The 20,061-nt window shown below is 43.9% G+C and overlaps 1 protein-coding gene across 5 annotated transcripts in view; it reads left to right on the top strand.

Annotated features, from left to right (window-relative positions):
* AUTS2 (activator of transcription and developmental regulator AUTS2) overlaps positions 1–20,061 on the top strand; it is a 770,185-nt gene that overhangs the window by 522,355 nt on the left and 227,769 nt on the right. For all 5 annotated transcript variants that reach the window (XM_077787474.1, XM_077787476.1, XM_077787475.1 and 2 more), the window contains one exon: positions 11,216–11,245. In XM_077787474.1, the coding sequence (XP_077643600.1) occupies positions 11,216–11,245 (30 nt within the window). The remainder of the gene's footprint in view (positions 1–11,215; positions 11,246–20,061) is intronic.

Below are 20,061 nucleotides of genomic sequence, written 5' to 3'. Positions count from 1 at the left end.
AGGGATGCCCAGGCTGGGATTGTTGGGGTGTCTGTGCAGGGCCAGGGGCTGGGCTGATGATCCCTGTGGTCCCTTCAAGTTTGGGATATTCCATGACTCTGCCACCTCTGTGGTGTGTGTGGCCCCAGCGTGGGGTCGCTGCAGAAGTGCAGAACCAAGCTGGGAGCAGCAGCTCTTGCTCAGGGCAGAGGAGGCACCCAGGGCTTCGGGGCTGAAGTGCAGGAGGGGCTCAAGAAGAGACAGCTGGAGGAAATGAGAGGTCTCCCTTCCTGTCCTGCTGGCTCACACCAAGGTATCACTCCTGCCACTGCTTCTTGGTAAAGCGGGGGCTGCTCTGCTGGGCAACATCCCCCAGCTATCAAAGAATCCCAGAACAGTTTGGGTTGGAAGGGACCCTAAAGCCCATCCCATCCCACCCCTGCCATGGACAGGGACACCTCCCACTGTCCCAGGCTGCTCCCAGCCCTGTCCAGCCTGGCCTGGGGCACTGCCAGGGATCCAGGGGCAGCCACAGCTGCTCTGTTCAGCCAGGCAGGGATGAGTATTCTTATTCAGAGCCACTCCTTGAACAAAAAATGGCAGAGTTCAACTGATAAACCATATTCCTACCTCTAAAAAGAGAAATACAACTCCTGTTTTAAATTCAATTCTTATAGTTGCTGCATTCTTGGAAAAAAAAATAAAGCTTTCATTTCCTAATAAGAGATCACAGATTCCAAATTATAGAACCATGTATGTCAAAAGGAAATTTGAGCCAGCGAGGCCAAAGTGTGCCATTGTCCTTACAACTTATATTTACTTGCTCTACATTTAGAATAATCCTTTTCTTCCCTCAGGTCTAGCACAGACAATTTATCAATTGTACAAAAATGATAAAGGCAGCAATAAATAATAATAGTAATAATAATGCATAACAACTGTGTGAGTGATGAATTATAAAGCAGAGAGTGAAAAAGGGAATGAAAGCACAGCACAGAAGCCAGTTTGCAAGGCTGAGTACACAGGCTGAGCTATTTTTCTGGCATTATGACAATGAGGAACATTTATGGGAGTTTGCAAACAGCTCAGAACACAAATCATTTTGTTTCAGGTTATATTTATAGGGCTTTGTTAAGGGGTTTTTAGTATCCATTAAAATCCAATGTTCAGAGGTTTATAGCTCAGCTGTTAAGGTCTTATCCCTAAGGATCAATTGTTTTGGGTTGTTTGGGGAATTATTATTACCATTATTATTTATACAATTCAGTTTAATTTATTTAGGCTACTGTGAAGACACAGAACTCAAAAGCTAAAGAGGTCTTGTTGGGGAAAGAAGAGAAAATATGGATTTTTATTGTTCATATTTTGTTTCAGAAACAATTTCTACATCTATTTTATCCTAGATATCAATGGAATCTCTCTTTGTGTGGATTTCAGTAGCCATGTTGTGCTCAGAGTTGCTGCAGCCTGCACAAGAGAGCAACCCCTGACCAGTGCTGTCAATGCTGGATTGCTGCTGCTCTGTGTTCATTGCTCTAAGTGAAAATAAAAATAATTTTCAGTTGCAATGATATAATTTTCCAGAGGTCATGCACTTTAGTTAGTGGAAAATGAGATCTATACTGAAAATAGACATGGTGTGTCTGTGGCCTGATCCAGGCCTTAATGCTTTTTTCTTCTTTTTTGTTTCTTCTATTTACTAAGACCAACATTCTCTAAGAAAAATGCCTTATTATCCTGCACACTTTATAAGCACATACAGTGAAAGTAAGCAAATGCTAGGGAATGTACCATTTAATAGGCCAAAGAGATGAGAAGTAGAGGGTTGACAGCAGAAGGGAGTAAGTGACTTGCCTGAGGTGATCCTGATAGCCAGTGACAGAGGTGGATCTCCTGAGTCCTAGCCCAGGGCTATCTTTCCTCCATCATCTTGCTTTTCAACCCACAGTGCAGTATTTTTGGTGAGAGGTGAGTCAGATCCAAAGGGTATTGCTGGATCACTCCCACTTAGTGGATATGGAGGGTTAAGGACCTGACACACAGGGAAAGGGGCAAATAACATATCTGATAGTTGTTCCATAAACAAGCATGGGAGCAATGAACTGTGTTCTTGAGAAAAAAAAAAAATAAATTCTTAGAATGGACCTATCTTGGAATTAATATAGTGATTGTTCTTATTTGAATAATTTTCTGTTTGTACCCAGTTTCCTTTGTGGCAGTATTTCCCAGCTGTTTTTTGTTTAATTCTAAATATTCATGACATTAATTCTATTTAAGTCCTATGATGTTATCTGAGACAAAATGTCAACATTTTATGACAAACTGCTGTATCCATTGCTTAGAGTGTCCCCGAGGAACCTGTTTGATGTGGCTGACTATCAATCTCTGATGGAAAACCTGATTGACACCAATAAAAGCTTGGTAGTTCTCATTTCCCCGTTTGAAATGATCCAAACAGCTCAATAGCCATCCAAGATCTTTAGAGTGTTTTTAGCCTGTGCATAATTCATCATCTCAATTATTGTGCTTTTTTAACTTCCAATTTTGGGATATCAGACCTTCTCCATCAGATCAACAGAGCATCCAGTTGCTCTCTCTTTACCCTTTCCTTTCTTGCTGCAATCACACAGGACCCCAGGTTCCTTTTGGGCCCTGGAGAGGCATCTTTTCATCCTCTTTTCTTCCTGCCACAACCCTTTTCGTGGGTTATTCTTTTTTGCTTGGCTCTATGAAGTGTAAGCTCCAGACCATCCAAGATCTGTCATGCATGCAGAGGAAAACAAGTTGTTGCCTCCAACCTCTTGATTCAGTTTTCAAAGTTAACTCAACCCTCACTTAGCTGGTTGGGGTTTTTTTTGTTGTTGTAATTTCTATTTCTGGCAGCGGTGAAGAAAGGAAGAGACTCTCAGACCCCAGACTGTGAATATAATGCTGACAGTAAGAAAAAACATTTAAGAGGAATCTCTGTGAGATACTGAGGTCAAACTTTGGCCATCTGGCAGTTGGGAAGAGCCATGTGTGAAGGCACGCCAGGCACCTGCTGAAGGCAGAGCTGCAGCAGCAAAGCCTTCAAAGATTTGCTGGCTGCTCTCAGCCATCGCTTGGGTTTCATTTGTAGCTTCTCTTATCGAGCACAATTTCTAAATGAGGATGGTTGCTTCACTTTAAGGACGTACAAATGACTTGCCCTCACCTGTCAAGCATGATCCTTGTATTTTACCAGGCCCATTATGAACGCAATCTTTCTGTCGAAAATTTGCATAGCTCCTTTCTTGAAAAGTAATGACAGCAATTTCTTTCCCTCCGCTCACTTTCTGAGTGTCTCATTTAACAGCACCTGGGAAACCGACAGGCGCAGAGATGAGAAGTGAAAGAGAGCAGTTGATTAAATCATCATCAAGTCGGGCCTCAGAAAGTCAATTCTGCTTCCCGTCTGCAATGATATCCTTTTATCTTAAAGTAATGAGCTATGGCACTTTTGCATCCGGTAATGCGATAAGTTCTATTAGCATGTTCCATTTGCTTCACAAGCAAGGGCAAGTCATTTCAGTAAGCTCATATCACTGCAATCAAAGCAATTGGCTTCACAGGCAGAGAAGAAAGAGGAAAGGCTCAGGGTGATTTTTATGGATCACAACACAGTGTAAAAAATAGATTCTTGTATTATTTTAACCCGTAACATGCTTTGCTTCTTGTCAATCAAGGTGTTTTTATTTCATTAGCCTGTAAGTACCTGGAAGACTCAAATTCCAAACAGAACTCATGAGCAAAGACCAGGAGTTCTGAAAAATAAGAATCTTTTCATATACAGATAACACTCACTAATGCAGTATTAGACACTGACTTCATTAACCACTGATTAGTTTAAATCTTTCCTATCAACTTAGTCCATCAGTACAAATGCACATTTTTTATTATTATTTACTATTATTTATTTTTTGAACCCTGGAAAAGCACTCGTGAGTCGAGAAGATGCTAAACATGACATTACACGCTGCAAATTGCCATCAGTTGAGAGGCTGCTAAAAATAACATGACAGCTGCATGTTGCCTGCAGCCAGCAAGGCAGGTAAGGAGGCAGCAAATGTGCATCCCGAGTCCCAGGGGAGAGCATGGAGGCTTTTCTCCTTGTGGAGCCCTCAGGAGCTGAGGCAGAGACTTCACCCTTCAGTTGCAACAGAGAATGATTCCTGAGATCAGGATTCCTGTGTGTGTGTGTGTGTGGCAGTGCCTGCTGCCAGCTGCTCTGGTGGGATTTGGGTGCCTGATTGGTGCTGGGCACTTTTGGAGGGTGCTGAGCTGAGGAATGCGTGGCATTGTTAGTTTTCCATCTGGAAAACACATTTAATCCTCCCTTAGCCCTGGTGGGACCATCATCCTGCTCTGGAGAGGGCTGGATGGGGCTTGGGCAGGTGTGGGGTCACTGGGCAGTGACTCCTGGGCAGTGACACCATGAGGAAGATGCTGGAGTGGGACCTGGAGCACAGAAGGTGCAGTCACCTCCAGCCCCAGCTCCCTTTTCAAGGAACAAAAGAAAATGTTTTTTTTCCAGGGCTGGTTCCACGTGTCCCTGAGGTGACACAGAGCTGGGCAGCCTGGCAGGACAGGGGGTGGCAGCTCTGCCCCTGGCAGCCCCCAGCAGCTCCTGTGTCACCTCCCCAGCAGTGCCCAGTGTCACCTCCTGCCACAGCTCCCAGCCTGTCCCTGCAAACGCAGGGGGCAACACAGCAGAACCAAACCTCACAACAGGACTTGTCTGTCAGGGTATTTCGGGAAGGAAATCCCCCCTTGGCTTTACAACAAGTTCCCAGGAATGTTTGGGCCTCCCATCAGGTGCCAAGGATAAATCCATGTCCTAGAGAAATGTAAGGTGGATCATCCTTATCCTGGACAGCAATATAATCCAGAGTTTTCATTTTCTAATCAAACCATTGTTTTGCTGATGGAAGAACTACGAGTTGTGTCATTTTATAATATAAAACAATCATAAAAGTCATGTGAGGGAGAAATTAAAAAGAATTGCAACTGAAAAGCATTCTACATTCTGAATAGTTTTCTTGCAAGGGGACCAAGATAACTTCAAATGTCCCAGACTGATACGTTTCAGCTGAAGTGAAGTAGTTTGGATAAAATGGAATTCAGATTAAAGGTCAACATTGCAATCTTTTGTCCAGACTTAGGTAATTTGTGTAAAATGGGACTTTTTGGTGAATAATCCATAATTTTAGCTTTTAAGAAAGCAGACCTTAAACTTCTCAGACCATTTCTGTTTCAGAGCCATTCCTTACAGTGAATCGCAGTGGATAATGGTGAGGAATTGCTAAGCAGACTGTGATGTTAACCAATTTGTGAGATGCTATATATATATATATATATATATATATATATAAGCTTCCTTGGCAGGGAGCTCCATGCTGAATGCTACTTGCAGCAAAGTCACAGATAGGAAGGAAAAAAGTGAAATTCTTGCTCTTAGTTTCTTTGTGACTCTGCCAGTCTCCATTTCATCAATTAGAAAATTGCCCATTTATTCCCTGTCTGTGTGTCCTTTCATCTAGGTGATGTTTTTTTCTCCTTTTTTCTTGGAAGCAAAGGTCTAATTGTATAGCTAAAATACCATCTTTGCCCTTTCCAGGGCTGCCAGTTTGTCATTGGTGGAGAGATGGACAAGAATATTGTAAATGTCACTGTGCACAGGCTGAGGTCTGGGTTTTCCCTCATTTTCTTCAGATTTCTTTTCAGCAGACAGATGAGTAGAATCACTTTGTTCAGAGCTGGCGTTGCAGCAGCTCTGACTCCTTTGGTGGCAATGATAAATGGCTCCAAGATATGAAATAGCTGTTCCAGCAAAGTCCATTGAGCAGAATAGAGAACAATGCCCTCCTCAATGTCATTGTACATGAGATATTCAATGATTGCCACTTTTTGCACAAGAATGTGTTCAATCAGCAAAGTACAGAGAAATCCATGGTGTTGCTCAGCCTGAATGAGCTGGCGAGGTGGCACAGACCTTTACTCAGCTTGATTTGGACCAGGCTCTCTCAAGTTATTAAAATGGGCTCAAATTAGAGCTGTCACCACATAGGGTGTCTGATTTTTGAAACGTGGCTTTGGGATCAAGCTCATTCCACGGGTGCTGTGGGAAATGTGCTGCGCATTTTAACTTTCTCCACCTGGGGCAGAGGGCTGGGGAGGTGCAGCTAATCTTTAACCTGATCTTCAGTTTCCCTTTTCTTCTGAAAAACACAGGAGCAATTATGCCTCAGCTGGGAATTGGGAAGTTCTTTTTCCACTTCCCACTGCAGGTCTGTGTGTGCACACCCCGTATTGCAGGGAATGCATCTGCTGCAGCCCAGGCTGACTGCAGGGCTCCAGCAGGTTCAGGCTGGGGCAAAAAGAGATTTCTGGTTTGTTGGTACAGAAATCTTTTGACTTTGCATGTCTTCTTCCTCACCTGGACTTGATTTTAGGGATAATTATTTGAATTTTGACTGCATCACACATACGAAGATGCAAGTTTTTGGGTCACTGACTGTTATTAGCATTTCTGGAGCAGGGAGTTGCAGAAATACTGCAAAAGGAAGCTTGAACACTTGGCACGTGTATGTGTGTGTCAGGTGATGTGATGACTGGTGGCTTTGGTTATTTAAGGGATTGGAACAGTTTCAGTGATAACTATGGCCACTTTGTACAAATCACAGTCAGTCTCGTCTCATTATTACCCCAATTATATAGAAATTTGGAGCACCCTTAGCATTTCCATATATCTTGCAAGATTTTTATCAATGAAGATAATTTTGAGTGAGCTTTAGTTGCTTTGAATTTTGTTGGTAGTCCCATAGGTCCTTTGAGAAAACCATTGAGACCCTTCTGACCAGTACAAGGCTTTGAGAAGCATAAAAAAACAATTTTGCAGAGCCCTCCCACTGAGGAGCCTGTCAGGCTCTGATCTGAGATCTCACAGCATTTGGGACCATGTGCATGTGAAAATTTGGCCATCCAGGGGGCTGTGGGTGCTCAGCAGTTCTGCCCATCTGGGCTTCACTTCTTTGCCCAGAGTGAGCTGAGGGCTGGCCAGGGGGTTGTGTAGGGCAAATTAGGCAATTTGGCTCTGGGCTCATCTCAAGCCTGGCCTGGGGTGGCTGCAATCAGTCACAACTTGTGTTCATAGTGGAGACAGTAAGTGCCTTGAGCCTGAGAATCAGAGCAAGAAGCCTCTGTTTGTTCAGGTGTAAAATGTGTCTGCAGCCTCCTTGTCCTGATTTGCCACATTATCACCCTCAGCTTCCAGTGAAGCTAGTTATCCAAAAATCAGGTCATGCTATCTCTGAATGATATTTTGGATTCCCAGTTATTTGTAGAATATTCCAAGGCAGCCTGTGCACAGAGCCATGGTTTCCTGAAAAAGACATGGGAGAGCACCGAAAAATGAGCTTTTTGTAATAGACATGGAATACTGAAACACAGCCCAAAGCAGAAGGCCAGTACAAAGTATTTCCACCGCTTCAATTCCAAAACAGTCTGGCGCTCCGAGAACCACAAGGCACTTAAATCATTTTACTTCTTCCTGTGGCCCTGGGAGGTAGGGAAATGCTGGAGGAATTGAGGAATTGAGTGAGCAGTGCAGACTCGAGCCTTCAAATTGACCAGTAATCCTGAATAATCAACTTCACGGTTGTCAGCTTCGGTTTCCAAAATGCATTCTCCAGCCATGGGTAGCAGTAAGGCTGCAGGAGATGGAAACACCTTGTGCTTCAGCACCTCTGGGGAGAGCTTGCATCCAGAAATGTAAGTGAGCACATCAGAGCACGGGTGGCTGTGTGTGAGCACAGTGCCCGCAGTGCCTGGGCTGACCCCTGACCATGGGGACAACGTGCACTCGCTCCAGTTCTGTTTCCAGAGTAGCAAATGTCTTTCCTCTCCCTTTTTGGCTTCACCCTGCACACAAACTGTCTGATGGGCAGGTGTGCAGAACGTGCCAGTGCAGAGTGTGTCCTGCACACACACACACACACACACACAGAGAGAGAGAGAGGTGCTGCACAGAAATACAAGCCCAGAGCAGTGCTCAGAGCCCTTTCATCCTCTCCCTCCCTTTTTCCTTCCACCCAGCTGCTCCACAGAACACTGTCAGTGGCCCAGGACAGCAGTGCTGGACCGTGGGCTCTCCCTGGTGCCCAGCGCCTCTGTGAGAGGGCAGGAGCTGCCCCAGAGCCAGGCTGGCCAAACACAGAGAGCTGTTTGCTGAGTGCATTTATTGCCTTTGCATAATTTATGAACTGCAGGGCTTTGACCATCATCAGTCTCTGCCAGAGGCTGGCACGGAGGGCTCTGGAGGCTGGAGCTGTAAATTGGATGGTGCACTCCTGCCGAGCTCCCAGCAAAGGCCTGGGGTCAGCGTGGGAATTCAGTGGCAGGGATGGCAGGGTTTGCTCCCAGTGCCATGTGCAGCAGAGGCAGTTTTGGCAGCCAGGCTGGCTGGCCCAGGCACAGAGCTGTCACTCACGGGCACGCTGGGAGGGAGCAGGAGCACTTTTAATGGGCTTGGCACCCGCTCTGCTTCCATCATGGACACCAGTAGGGCTCGCTCCTCCGCCATATGCTTAGCTCTGGAGACAAGGTGCTGCTGGGTACAGCAGTAATTATTTGATGTGGAATTAAGCAGACCTTGAAATTAGAAGTGGACTGTGGGAGAGCAGGAGGTTTGCAGTTTAACACTTTGGTGGAAATGGCCTCCCACCGACACTGCTCTGCAGGCTCGCTCGGGTGTGGGGAACTGTTCTGTTGGCAAATTCAGATGGCACTGCTGGCAAGTTCTCTTCTCCCCAGGTACCTCCACGCTGAAGGGAACACAAAACCCCTGAGCTTTTCCAAGCTTATGAGTCAGTAAAAACTACAGCAGAGTAGAGATTCTTTAAATCAGACCAAATCTGGGCTAAAGGAGAGACTGCAGAGTGCTCTGAGCACAGCTGGGGCACAGGACACTGCTCGTGTGCCTGGCACCTGGAGTGGGTGGCACCTTGAAACCCTCTGAACCCTGCTGCTCAAAGGGAATTGCCCTTGCCTGCTTAGACATCCCTTTTACCCTCTTTATTTTAAATTTTAGGTTCAGTCTGATCAATACATGGAATTTGTCTCAAGGGTGGGCAGAGGCACAAACAAATGGAGCAATTGGTCCTTTGCTCCCTGGTTTGAAACACAGAGGAGATGTGATAGTGGATCCTGGGCAGCTCATAGTGAGACAACTCCTGGCTCTGACCATCCAGGGGGAGAAGGTGACAGAGCCCAAAAGCTGAATTTTTGCAATAGCTGTGAAGCAGAAATAGTAAATGGAAAATCTTTGCGACATCCGTGTTTGTGACATACACTGTGATTCTTGGGGATGTCCTGTGCAGGAGTTGGACTGGATGATCCTCGTGGGTCCCTTCCAGCTCAGGAGGTTCTCTGATTCTGTGCTGAGATTTTCATGGATTAAAATCCATGGGCAAGTTTGGTTTTTTATGTAAAAGTAGAGACCTGCTCACCTTCATCCCACAGTCTCATACAGGCAGTCCTGTTGAAGTCAAAGTGCATTGTATTTATGGAGTAAGGTAGGAGTACTTTCTATCAGTTCCATGCTATTCTAGAAATGCTTTCCTTTTGTCAGTTAAGTGGACTCTTCATTAATTCAAGTATTGTGTGAGTTTTTCAAAATTAAAGCTAAAATTGCTTCCTGTCTTCATGTTTTTTCTCATTTGTTTGTTACCAGAGGAAATACTCTGGTATTAAATAGGTGCAACTAGTGCTATATAAATCACTTCAGTTATTAAATAAATTTCACTTCCTTTTCTATTTGGAATCAGCTGCAAGGAGATTGTAATTTTATGTAATCTTTCCTTCATTTAAAATTAGTTTTAAAATACCTAGAAATAGTTCTTAACTCTAATTTGTTAGTACATAGCTCAGTGGTGTAGGGAAGGCACCTTTTCACCCTCGGTACTGATAAAGACAAGGAAAAAGCCAGTGAAACAGAAAAGTTATAATTAAACAACACACAGAAGATGAGTTGATTTGTGCAAATCAAGTATGTGTATTTGTGGGAGTATTTGGCTCTGTCTGTTCACACCCCACTGTATAGTTAACCTTTGGAATTCACAAAATATAACTAACTTCAAAGCAATTTGGTTGTTTTACAAAAATACTCAAAGATTATATAAACACATAAAGATATAAATACATAAAGATATAAATACATAAAGATATAAATACATAAAAAGCTTAACTGAGTGCTGTAAGAACCTGACAGTCAGCTGGTCCTTGGGTAGAAAAGCCTGGGTCTTCTGTTTGGTGATGTTTTCTTGGAGATGTTTGCCATGAGATCTGCAGAGTTGAGTCTTGAGTGATACAGACAATTCATCCTCCAGAACTACAGCTGTAGATAGACACAAAAACCCAGAAGAGGAGCTGCAGGTACCCAAAATCTGGTGGGAGGGATCAAACCTGTGAGTTCCAGGGTTCTTAGAGTCTTGTTTCCAACACAGCTTTTGTAATTCTAGCAAATTCAAACGTGGTTTGGGATCTGATACTTGTCTTTCAGAAACATTGAGTGATCTAGCGCTGCTCTATTCATACAATAGTAAAATTTATTTAAGAATTGAGCAATGGATAAATATCAAGATTCTCAGGAGTTACCATTCAGCATTTTGTAAAATTGTGATGTCTGGGCTACTCCCAGAGAACCAGGGGGAATCAGTGACTATGGCAAGTTCCTGCTTGTGATCTCTGGATTCTTTCCTTCAGCAGCCATAAGCAAAGGCACGGGGTGACCTTCCCATGTGCTCCTGGAGAGCAGCAGCCTTGCAAATGCTCCTCTGTGTGCTGGGCACACCTGAGCAGCCAGCATGAGGAGCACTGCTCATGCAGAGAAAACACACCAGGCCTCTGTTCTTCTTCCCTGATCCCGTTTTGGAGTCTGAACGTGCCCCTGCACCTCCTGTGCCCCTGAGCTGAGGGCTTTGCAAATGGCTTTTGGTGTGTACAGGGCAGGTTTTTCATCATTCAAACACAGAAATGTATCCTCTGCAGCAGCAGTGGGGGAAATTTCCTCTCCTACAGCAACTGAACTTGTTCCTAAAGGTGCCAGATGTGATGCCAAACATTTGTGAATGTCTCACCCATCTTGTTCACAGAACTATTTATCTTTTTATTGCTGTAGCAAGCTTCTCTTACCTGTGCTTTTTCTTTTTTTGTGTTTCAGTGTGACAGCGACAGTGATCAAGAAGAAAAGGTAAGAAAGAAAATCAGTATGGGAGCAAAACTGATTTATTGGCTTCCCTTTTTCCTCTTAATCTATTACTTATTCAAAGTTTCTTCTTGGACTAATCTAAAGCATCTTTATACAAAGAAAATTTCTATCTCTAATTTAATTTTGGAATAGACCTCCAAGGAAAGAGAATTCTAATGAATATTTTGGAGTCCACACAGTTCATATTTAAGCATATTGATGCCATGGTCTGTGTGGGTTGTTTATGAACACCAGTGTCACTTCCAACCCATTCCATGGCTACACTTCCCCTTGGAAGTTGTAGCAGCAACTGAGTCTGTTGTTAACCCTCACATTTGCACTTCTTAACAGTTATGTAACCACTGTTAGTGCCTGTTGTGCTTCTCTGCAGGCAAGGGCCTGAAAATTCCGACTGAAGTGTTATGGCTGATACATTTATTTTATAGAAATAACATTTGGAAAATGTACATTAAGTCAAGTAACACAACTTGCTGATCACTATCTCCATGATTTGGGGTTTCTAAGTGGGAAAGGGGAAAAAACGAATGCTGAAAGAGTCAGGCAATGGTCTCTGATGCTGCCTGTTGTTTAGGAGACCAATAGTAATTAAGAATTGGTATCCATACTGATGAATATTTTTATCTATTACTTTATGTTGTGAACAGACTAACCTTCTTTCTTTGGAAAAACTGAAATATTCATCACTGAAAAACTGGTCTAATTTCTTTATTTCCAGGTTGGATTTTGTGATTTTTATTTGTATGTTGAGCCTTAAGGGATGTTCTGATAATATAATCACTTTTCCCTCCTCTTTCCCTGGATAAATTGAGGAATGGAAGTCAGGGAAAGGTAAAATTATGTCAGAAAATATTGTTCCTGCAATAATGTTGAACTGGTTAGAGTTTCACAAGTGGTTCTGTTGACCAGCTCCAAGGCAGGCCAAGAAGAGGAGAGATGACCATGCTGGTGTGCAGCTTATCCAACAGCCAAGTGCAAATATGCTATAAAATCCAGAGGGAAACAATGAGTACAAAAATCACCTTCCATGAATTTAATCAGTTTTCTGCAGGGTTTGTGTAACAGGAAGCCAAGGAAATTTTCAAACCATTCTGTATATAACTGCCAAAGCTTTGCCCTTCAGCTCTTTTCCCAAGCAGAGGATTTTTTCCTCTTGTTTCTTAATAATTTGCTAACTATGTTAAAGAACTGCTGTTTACTTTGAAATGCAATGATTTTCCTTGCATAAGGGAACTAATCACTAGAGTTAATCAGTGTGACAACAGAAAGGGGAGGTTTTGTTGGGTTTTTGCACAGAATATTAACCTGCACTTTTCAATATGAATTTTTAATGCATTACCATTACATTCCATCCTGTGAAGTGATTATTCATTTTCAGGATGTTCCTTATGCAGAGGAAGATGATAAACTGAATTTCAGCTTCTATGTTTATGGCACCCAGAACTAAAAGTGTAATTTCCTGTCACTGCAGCATTTATGGAGCTGAACCTCTGCCTGTTTCACTGATTTTTTTCTCTTGCAGCACTCCTGTATAAAAAGGCAGAGGCAGCTTTTGGGGATGGAGGGGAGATGCTGGCTCAGGATGGTTTCCACAACACAGTATAAGTGAGACTCAAGACTGTACCTCACATAGTATAGCCCAGTGCTTGTGTGGGTAGGATTTAAAATCCAGTTGTGTATTTCCTCTCTGTGATCTATATTTTCTCTTTCCCTTAATGAAATGAAATTAAGTGCAGGCCCAAATATCCCTAAAAATGTAGAGCTTTTCAAATGTCAGAACCAGATCCATCTTAAAGCTCTACAGCTCAGGCCTAGTTCTGAGACATGACTGCTCACCCTGGCATATTTATTCAGGCTGTGCTGGCAGCCCAGGCAAAGATCTAAAGGCCTTGTTCTGCTGTTAATTTGAATTCAGCATATGTAGCCTGTTATAAAATGCGAGACATCATCATTTGAGCAGGTCAAGCATATTCAGATGAAGACAAATGGTGCTTATTTGATTTTCTTAAAATCAGGAAATGAAAAAAGTGCTCTCTGGAGAAATCATGTTCTGCCTGACTTAGATGATAGACCAAGGCATGTACCCCAGATAAGAGCAGGCGCTGGTGGCTGGGTTTTATCTCTGAAGGACGGTGGGGACTGTCAGCTCGCTGACATGTGCATTATCCATGTCATTTTAAACAAAGTGACCTGCAGGAAAGTGCACTCTGCCGTGACGTGATAATGGGCTGTTGGATGACAGGTAAAGTACACACTATAAAGGAGGCTGTGCGTTATTCCTTTATTTAACTGACAAGTAGAAACTTCTTTTCTTCCGACAGGCAGGATCTTTTAGATCTCTTTCAATAGGACCCAGAAGATTTTTGAATTCCTGCTTGAAATAAAATAACATTTTTAGGACAAAAAGTTCCTGCGAGCAAACTGCAGTGGGAGAAGCGAGGATGGTGGATCCTGTCCAAGGCAGCATTTCATCAGTAGTGCCCAACAGCCTCAGTTTTCATTCATAACCAGGGGAGCTGGGGGTGCTCAGCAGGATTAGAGGTTTGAAGATCCTGTACCCAAATGCCCTATGTCATGATGATATTGGCCTCCAGCTGTGGAGCTGTTCTAGCAGTGAATTGACAAATTGCTCTTGTTGGACCTCGCTCAGTGTGTTCTGAGGGTTGTGGAGTTGTGCCCTTCCCACCAGACACAGCTTGGCCTGAAGTGTTTCTGGGAAGAGGAGATCTGATTTTCTTTAACACTATCTTTTGCAGATTTTGATGCCCTGTTGTGTACAGAATGCAGGGTTAATTGCTGCAGAGCAATGCTGTACTCGCTCTTCAGAAAATGCAGAGGAAGCACTTTTGCTTCATTTAGGATTTTTGAGGGCAAACCCCCACTGATCTTCCATAGAAGATCCACGAGAGGCAGAAGTAATGCATATAGCTTATGCTAGAATAAATAAAACCTGGAATCCAGGAAGAATCCAGAGCCTTTGAATGAAACATGGCAGATCAGGGTGAGGAGAGGCGTGTGACAGATGGAGGGGCTGGAGGATGAGGTGGTTGGGCTGGCCTGGATGAAGAGAGCAGCAGAATGAAGGAAGGAGCAGGAGCTGGGAGCCTGGGGAGCAGCTGGGTGGGGAGGGGTGGCAGTGGCAAAGGCAGTGCCTCAGCCTGGTCCTTCTCCCTGACTTGCTGTAAATCACAGCTGATATCTGATCTCTGCTAGGTGATGGCTGCACGTCCAATCCAGCCTTTGACTGGGAGCTGACAGACAGAACCACTTTCTGCCTGTGTCTGCCCTCAAATGAGAGGTTTCTCCTGAAGAAACAAGGATATTTAATTGAAACAATGATGCAGCCCCTGCTTAGTGGCGCTGTAGCTAAGGCTGTGTCAGCATCTCAATTTTAAATTACATATTTTGGGTGGGTAATTTGTCTATTTATACAGGTTCATGCTCCTTCCCTTCAGTTTGACACACAGAACTGGACTGGAGCACTCAAAGCAGACATTTCACCCTCTTGTTGAAAACTCTGAAGAGGTAGCAGGCACTTCTGTGGAGGGAGAGTGTATTTGGAAGACTTGCATCATAGTGAGAAGCAGTAATTCTTAGAGAGATGTCATTTTCCATCCTGGGATCCTTTCAGCAAACTCCACTGGGATTTCTTACTGAATCAGAAAAAAGTCTGGATCCCAGGGGAACTCCGATTTTCTCCATTAAAAACTCTGTCAGTCTTACTCTTTGAGCAGGTCTCCAGAGCTGATAATCTAAAATTAGGACCAGCTATTGCACAGCTGACAAATTTAAGTGCAACTGTATTAACTTTTGATATCTCGATACAATCTTATAAACTATACTCATGAAAATTAATAAAATATTAAAAGCATAAGTGCAAACACGAAGTTTGTCTTCTGGAAATCAAAGGAAATCTTGTTTGGAAAAGACATACAAAGAGTTCTGATAAGAAGGTCAGGTGCTAAAGATGAGGTAAGAAATGAGGTCCTGTTTTATTCTCCATCTCTACCATCTCCTCTCACTGCTCTGTTTAATTTTAAAATTAAAGGCTTGATCTGAGGCACTTCAGTGATTTTTCACTTCTTAAGAAAAGACTTCATTGATCAGGGAAGCTGCTTTGCAGTGCACGCAGAGCAGGGCTGCTTCTGGCTGGAGTTGTACTCTGATGGATGTGCAGCCTGAAAAAACACCACTATTGATGCCTCAGTCCTGTGCTTATCTCAGGAACAGCCCATCAGTTTAGGAGGCTCCTGAAGCCTCTGGAACAAGGTCTCCCAGCAGTGTCTGGCTGCTCCTGGCTGCAGCCCAGGTGTCCCTGCTGATCTGGGCTCAGCTCTGGTGCCCCTGGTGCAGGGTGGAGAGGGAGGGCAGAGCTCAGCCAAGCCAGAGCCTGGATTTGCCAGGTGTTGGCATCTGTTCAGAAGGGGGAGTAACAAAGGGAGGGATTGGGATTAGGATGAGTGGGTGTTGTGCCTGCCAAGGAGCCTGTGCTGGTGGGACTGTGTTGCTTCCTTATTTTTCTCTTTGAAAGAAAATTTTCTTCTTTGAAGAGAAAAGTACTGTGCTGTTAAAAGCACTAAAAGAGCTGAAGAATGATCTTTCTTGAATCAGATTTTTAATGATAATGCTGATACATCTTATTGCTTCAAATCACGAACAAACCAAAGAATGGCATGGGAAATACCATAAATGGTATAGACTCTGCTATGCCCAGGTAAAAGGGGTGCCTATTCTGCACCAAAGCGTTCACACCTGCACCCTCTCTATGTTTCTGTGGCACTTTTGGCCAATTATTTTGTGTGTGGACTTTGGAGAGACATTTTTGAGTAGCATTTTGGCAGATGTGTCTCCCAGTTTATTGCGCAGGCTGCATTTTAGTGTTTGGTGGTTAAAAAACCACACAAACAAGTGTTTATGTGTTTGTGCTGTTTGTAGTTCTTTCCAACTTTGCAAACTCGACTGATTTAGGTGGTAATAAATACTCTGACAAACCAAAGAGGAACTTGGGAACGGCGTGCTGAAACCATGCCAGTGCATAGCTCTGGATAAATGCAGAGTCTGTTGGTCATGAACTTCAGGAGCCGTTTCCTCCTGCCCTGCAGACCTGGAATGTCTCTGCTGAAAGCACAGAGCATCCTGCTCAGCTGGGGCAGAGCTGCTCCCTGTCCTCTTCACCTCAAAGCATGTGTAGGACACAGAAAATTGACATTTCCAGGGGAACAGGAAAAACACAGAACAGCCCCCACCACTAACTGTGCTGGAAAATGGAATGCCAGAGTAGGCAGCTGCTTTGCACAGGGCTGTGTTCTCTCCATTGTGCAGAAGCTTTGTCATAAATGGATTAAATGATGGTGAAATTGCTTTATGCCACCTTATATACAAATGTAATATATATTACATTTTTAAACAGGTGCAATCCACTCTCATGAGAGCGGTTGCATCAGTTTGGGATTTTTTAGTAGGGTGCTTGGAAACAAAACTGTATTTGGGATATTTTTTCCTCACCCCTGGGAGGAATGAGGGAAGGAAGAATTTGGGTAGCACTTCAAAGGAAAAACAGCCCCCTGGATGGTGCCAGGGCTGTGGACAGCTGGGAGCCAGCTACATTTACACCACCACAGCCACGCAGTGCTACAGTAATATCTATTCTTCTTATGGTTTAAAACTGCCAGGCTTTCCCTTTGGTGTTTATGCACTGCTGGAATATAAATAATAAATCACAATTTTCCTAGTCTGAAAACCTTTAGTCATAAAGGGAACTCTGAGCATTTATTGAGCTGTTGAAAGAAGGGCTTGACATCACCGTTGGTTTTTTTCTTTTTCATCCTGTTCCTCACATTTCTCAACCATAAGTGAAGATTGGGGGTGTTTTTTAGAGAAAAACTTTAATATAAAGTGTGTCAACTCCAGTCTAATAATAAGAAGAAAGAAATTGGTGTGTGGCCTTTGGATGTGTGAGACACTGATGCTTCTCCCAGTCAGGGGACAGCAAGGAACCACTGGGGGGTTCCTGTTGGGTTGGGAGTCCCTGAGGTTCCTGAAGGGGATCTGGCTCAGTATGGGCTTTATGTGGGGGGCTGGTGGAGGGATCCTGCCCTGCCAGGTCAGATCCCTCTGGGTTCTGTGCCACAGGCTGGGCTGGCACATAAAGGCTGGCAAGCTGTCAGGCCATTCTGTGCTCCACGAAGGGCACAGCACTGCTCACAGCAGGGAGCTGGAAACTCCTTGGATGGTGGCTACCAACCACCACATTTGGCAAACGAGGGGAAACAGTGGCTGAGAACCCAATTTTAATCAATTACTTCAGGTCGTGGGATACTGCTCTCTTACTGTTTGGCATATATTTATTTTGGCTAAGGGTAGGATTAGAGAAATCGTTCCTCAGTATTATTCCAAAAAAACTATTTCTGCAAAGCTGGGATGTTTCCCACAAGGCCGATTTACCCTGCGTATTTGTACAGGTGTTGTCTTTTTAACTCTGAAAAACGCAGCACCTTAAAGCTGCCCCAGGGGTGAAAGATCACCCAGCCTCTTGATGCTAGCGAGGCTCCGGCAATCGGTGAGTATTTCTGACTGTTTAAGGCCCATTAGGAGGGAAGATAAAGCTCCTTTTTATTCATTTGACGTGCCACGCAGAGGGCCCCGTAGTTAGAGTGGCAATAAGGCGAGCCGGTGTTTGCTGTACGTTCAGGTGGGGACGCTCCGGGCTGGTCCCGTCCTTTGTCACCGCTGTCACTCGGGAACGTGTGCTCCTGCCCTCTTCCCCTCCCATCGTGGTTTTGATTTGTTTTTGGGGTTTTTTTTTTTTTTTGGTCCCCATTTCGTGTAGAAAATTTGTATTTACTTTGGGAGTGTAATTTGTTCCTCATGGATAATGTGACCCTTAGCGGAGCTGGATCATGGGTTAGTTGAAGTGATATTTTCCGCTAATGGTAGTCGTACATCATTGCTGTCAGCTCGGGTTAGGAGGCAAGCACATTACAGCTCCATTTTACCTCTGCAGGCATCTGGGATTATTTGCCATAACTGAGTATGACATGACCACACTACAGAGTGCATTAAAATTTTACTAGCTGCTCAGGCAAGTTCCTTGGCTCCAGCCTGCCTGCAGGCAGCCGCAGTGACGGATACCTCTGAGGTCCTGACTTGCTGCACCAAGGATACTCAATGTCAATGGCCCAAACAGGTTTTGCCCTCCCCAGGGCTGGAGCCCAGCTCCTGGCAGCGAGTAAACAATGCAGAGCTGGGGCAGGGGAGGGCAGGCTGGCACAGATGCCCCTCCGAGGGTCCCCAATGCTCTGTCACATCAGAGACACCGCTCAGCCATCAGGGCTTAAAAAGTGTCATTTGCAGGCTGGCTTGTGGGGATAAAAATAAAGCCATTGTATGAAAATTCAAACTGATAGAAAAAAGCATCCAGGGTTGTGGAATGGCATGTGCTAAATATGTAACAGGCATGGAGCATGATGCATACCCAGTATGGAATATGCAAATGCAGCAAATGCTGATGTTATGAGTGTATGCTCATGTTGCACTCGATTTTCTGCTCTGTGCATATGTGCAAAGTCATATTTACACCTGTAGCAGCACACACCTGTGCCCAATAGTTTAATTTTTTTATCATTTTTCTATATGTAATTACTGTACTTGAACAGGACTTTAAAATACCAGCCATAGCTTATCTGCATGTGTATTATTTTGCAGCATGTGTTTTCATGTATACACTTGCCTACTATGAAAATCATAGACATTGCTTTCCTTGAACATATCTGTTTATATAGATGTACATTATTTGCAATGTGTCTGTTTGTATATATTGACATTCCAAATTAGAGGTATAGCTATACAGAGAAATGTGTGCTGAGGAAACTTGGGGGAGAGGTTAAATTGAACATAGTAGTGGTTTTAAGTGCTTCTTGAAAAAGCATAATATATACCCCAAGAAAATTTTATTGCAGCCTCCTGGTGGTTTTATAAATATCTACAACACATGTCTGTGCTGCCCACAAGCTTTCCTCCCTACAGCAGAACTAATATCTATAATAATTTCAGGCAAAAGGTACATAGGTATAGAGTGTGTTTCTGTAAGGTAAGCAGGGATTGTGTGTGTTTGAAATCCTCCAAGTTGGTCTCCTCTGTCCTCATTCTGTTGTTCTGTTAGCAGAATTAGAATTAGCAGGTGGAGGAAGAATGGAAAAACCCCAGTTTTGTGTGTTTAGCTTTTTTGTTTTCTCTTTTGAAGTGTTTAATTGCATTTGTATTCACTGTGACATGAGAAGAGGGATGGGGGTGGGCAGCTAGGGGGGAGAAGATGTTTGGGCTCACAGAGTTGTGGAACAGTTTGTCCTGGAAGGAACCTTAAAGATTATCCCATTCCAACTCCAGAGTGCCCTGAATCCCCACCTTTCCCTGTTCAACCCTGCCAGGTGCACTCCACTTTTTCTGAAGTGTCCAATGCCAGGCTGGACAGGGTTTGGAGCAGCCTCTAGCTCGGAGGATACTGGAAGGATTCCCTGTCCATGACATGGGGTGGAATGGGATGGGCTTTAAGGTCACTCTCAGCCCAAACCATTCTGCTTCTGTGATCTAGAGCTGAGTTTCAGGATGTAATACTGATTTGCAGGTTTTTTGGTGTAACACATTCCTGGCAATAAATATTCCCATCCTAATTGCAACACTTGGAGCCAAACTTTATTATATACCCAAGAGTTTTACCTGTGCCTGGATTGTAGGATTTGATTCTTGGTAGGAGAGGAAAGAAGAAGGGATTAAAGATTAAAGCTGGTGATGTGTTCAGTGCT

The sequence above is a fragment of the Lonchura striata genome, chromosome 20 (assembly GCF_046129695.1).
Source record: "Lonchura striata isolate bLonStr1 chromosome 20, bLonStr1.mat, whole genome shotgun sequence".
Classification (NCBI taxonomy): domain Eukaryota; kingdom Metazoa; phylum Chordata; class Aves; order Passeriformes; family Estrildidae; genus Lonchura; species Lonchura striata.
The sequence above is the reverse complement of the archived record's forward strand: the minus strand, read 5'-3'. Positions and strand labels throughout refer to the sequence as shown.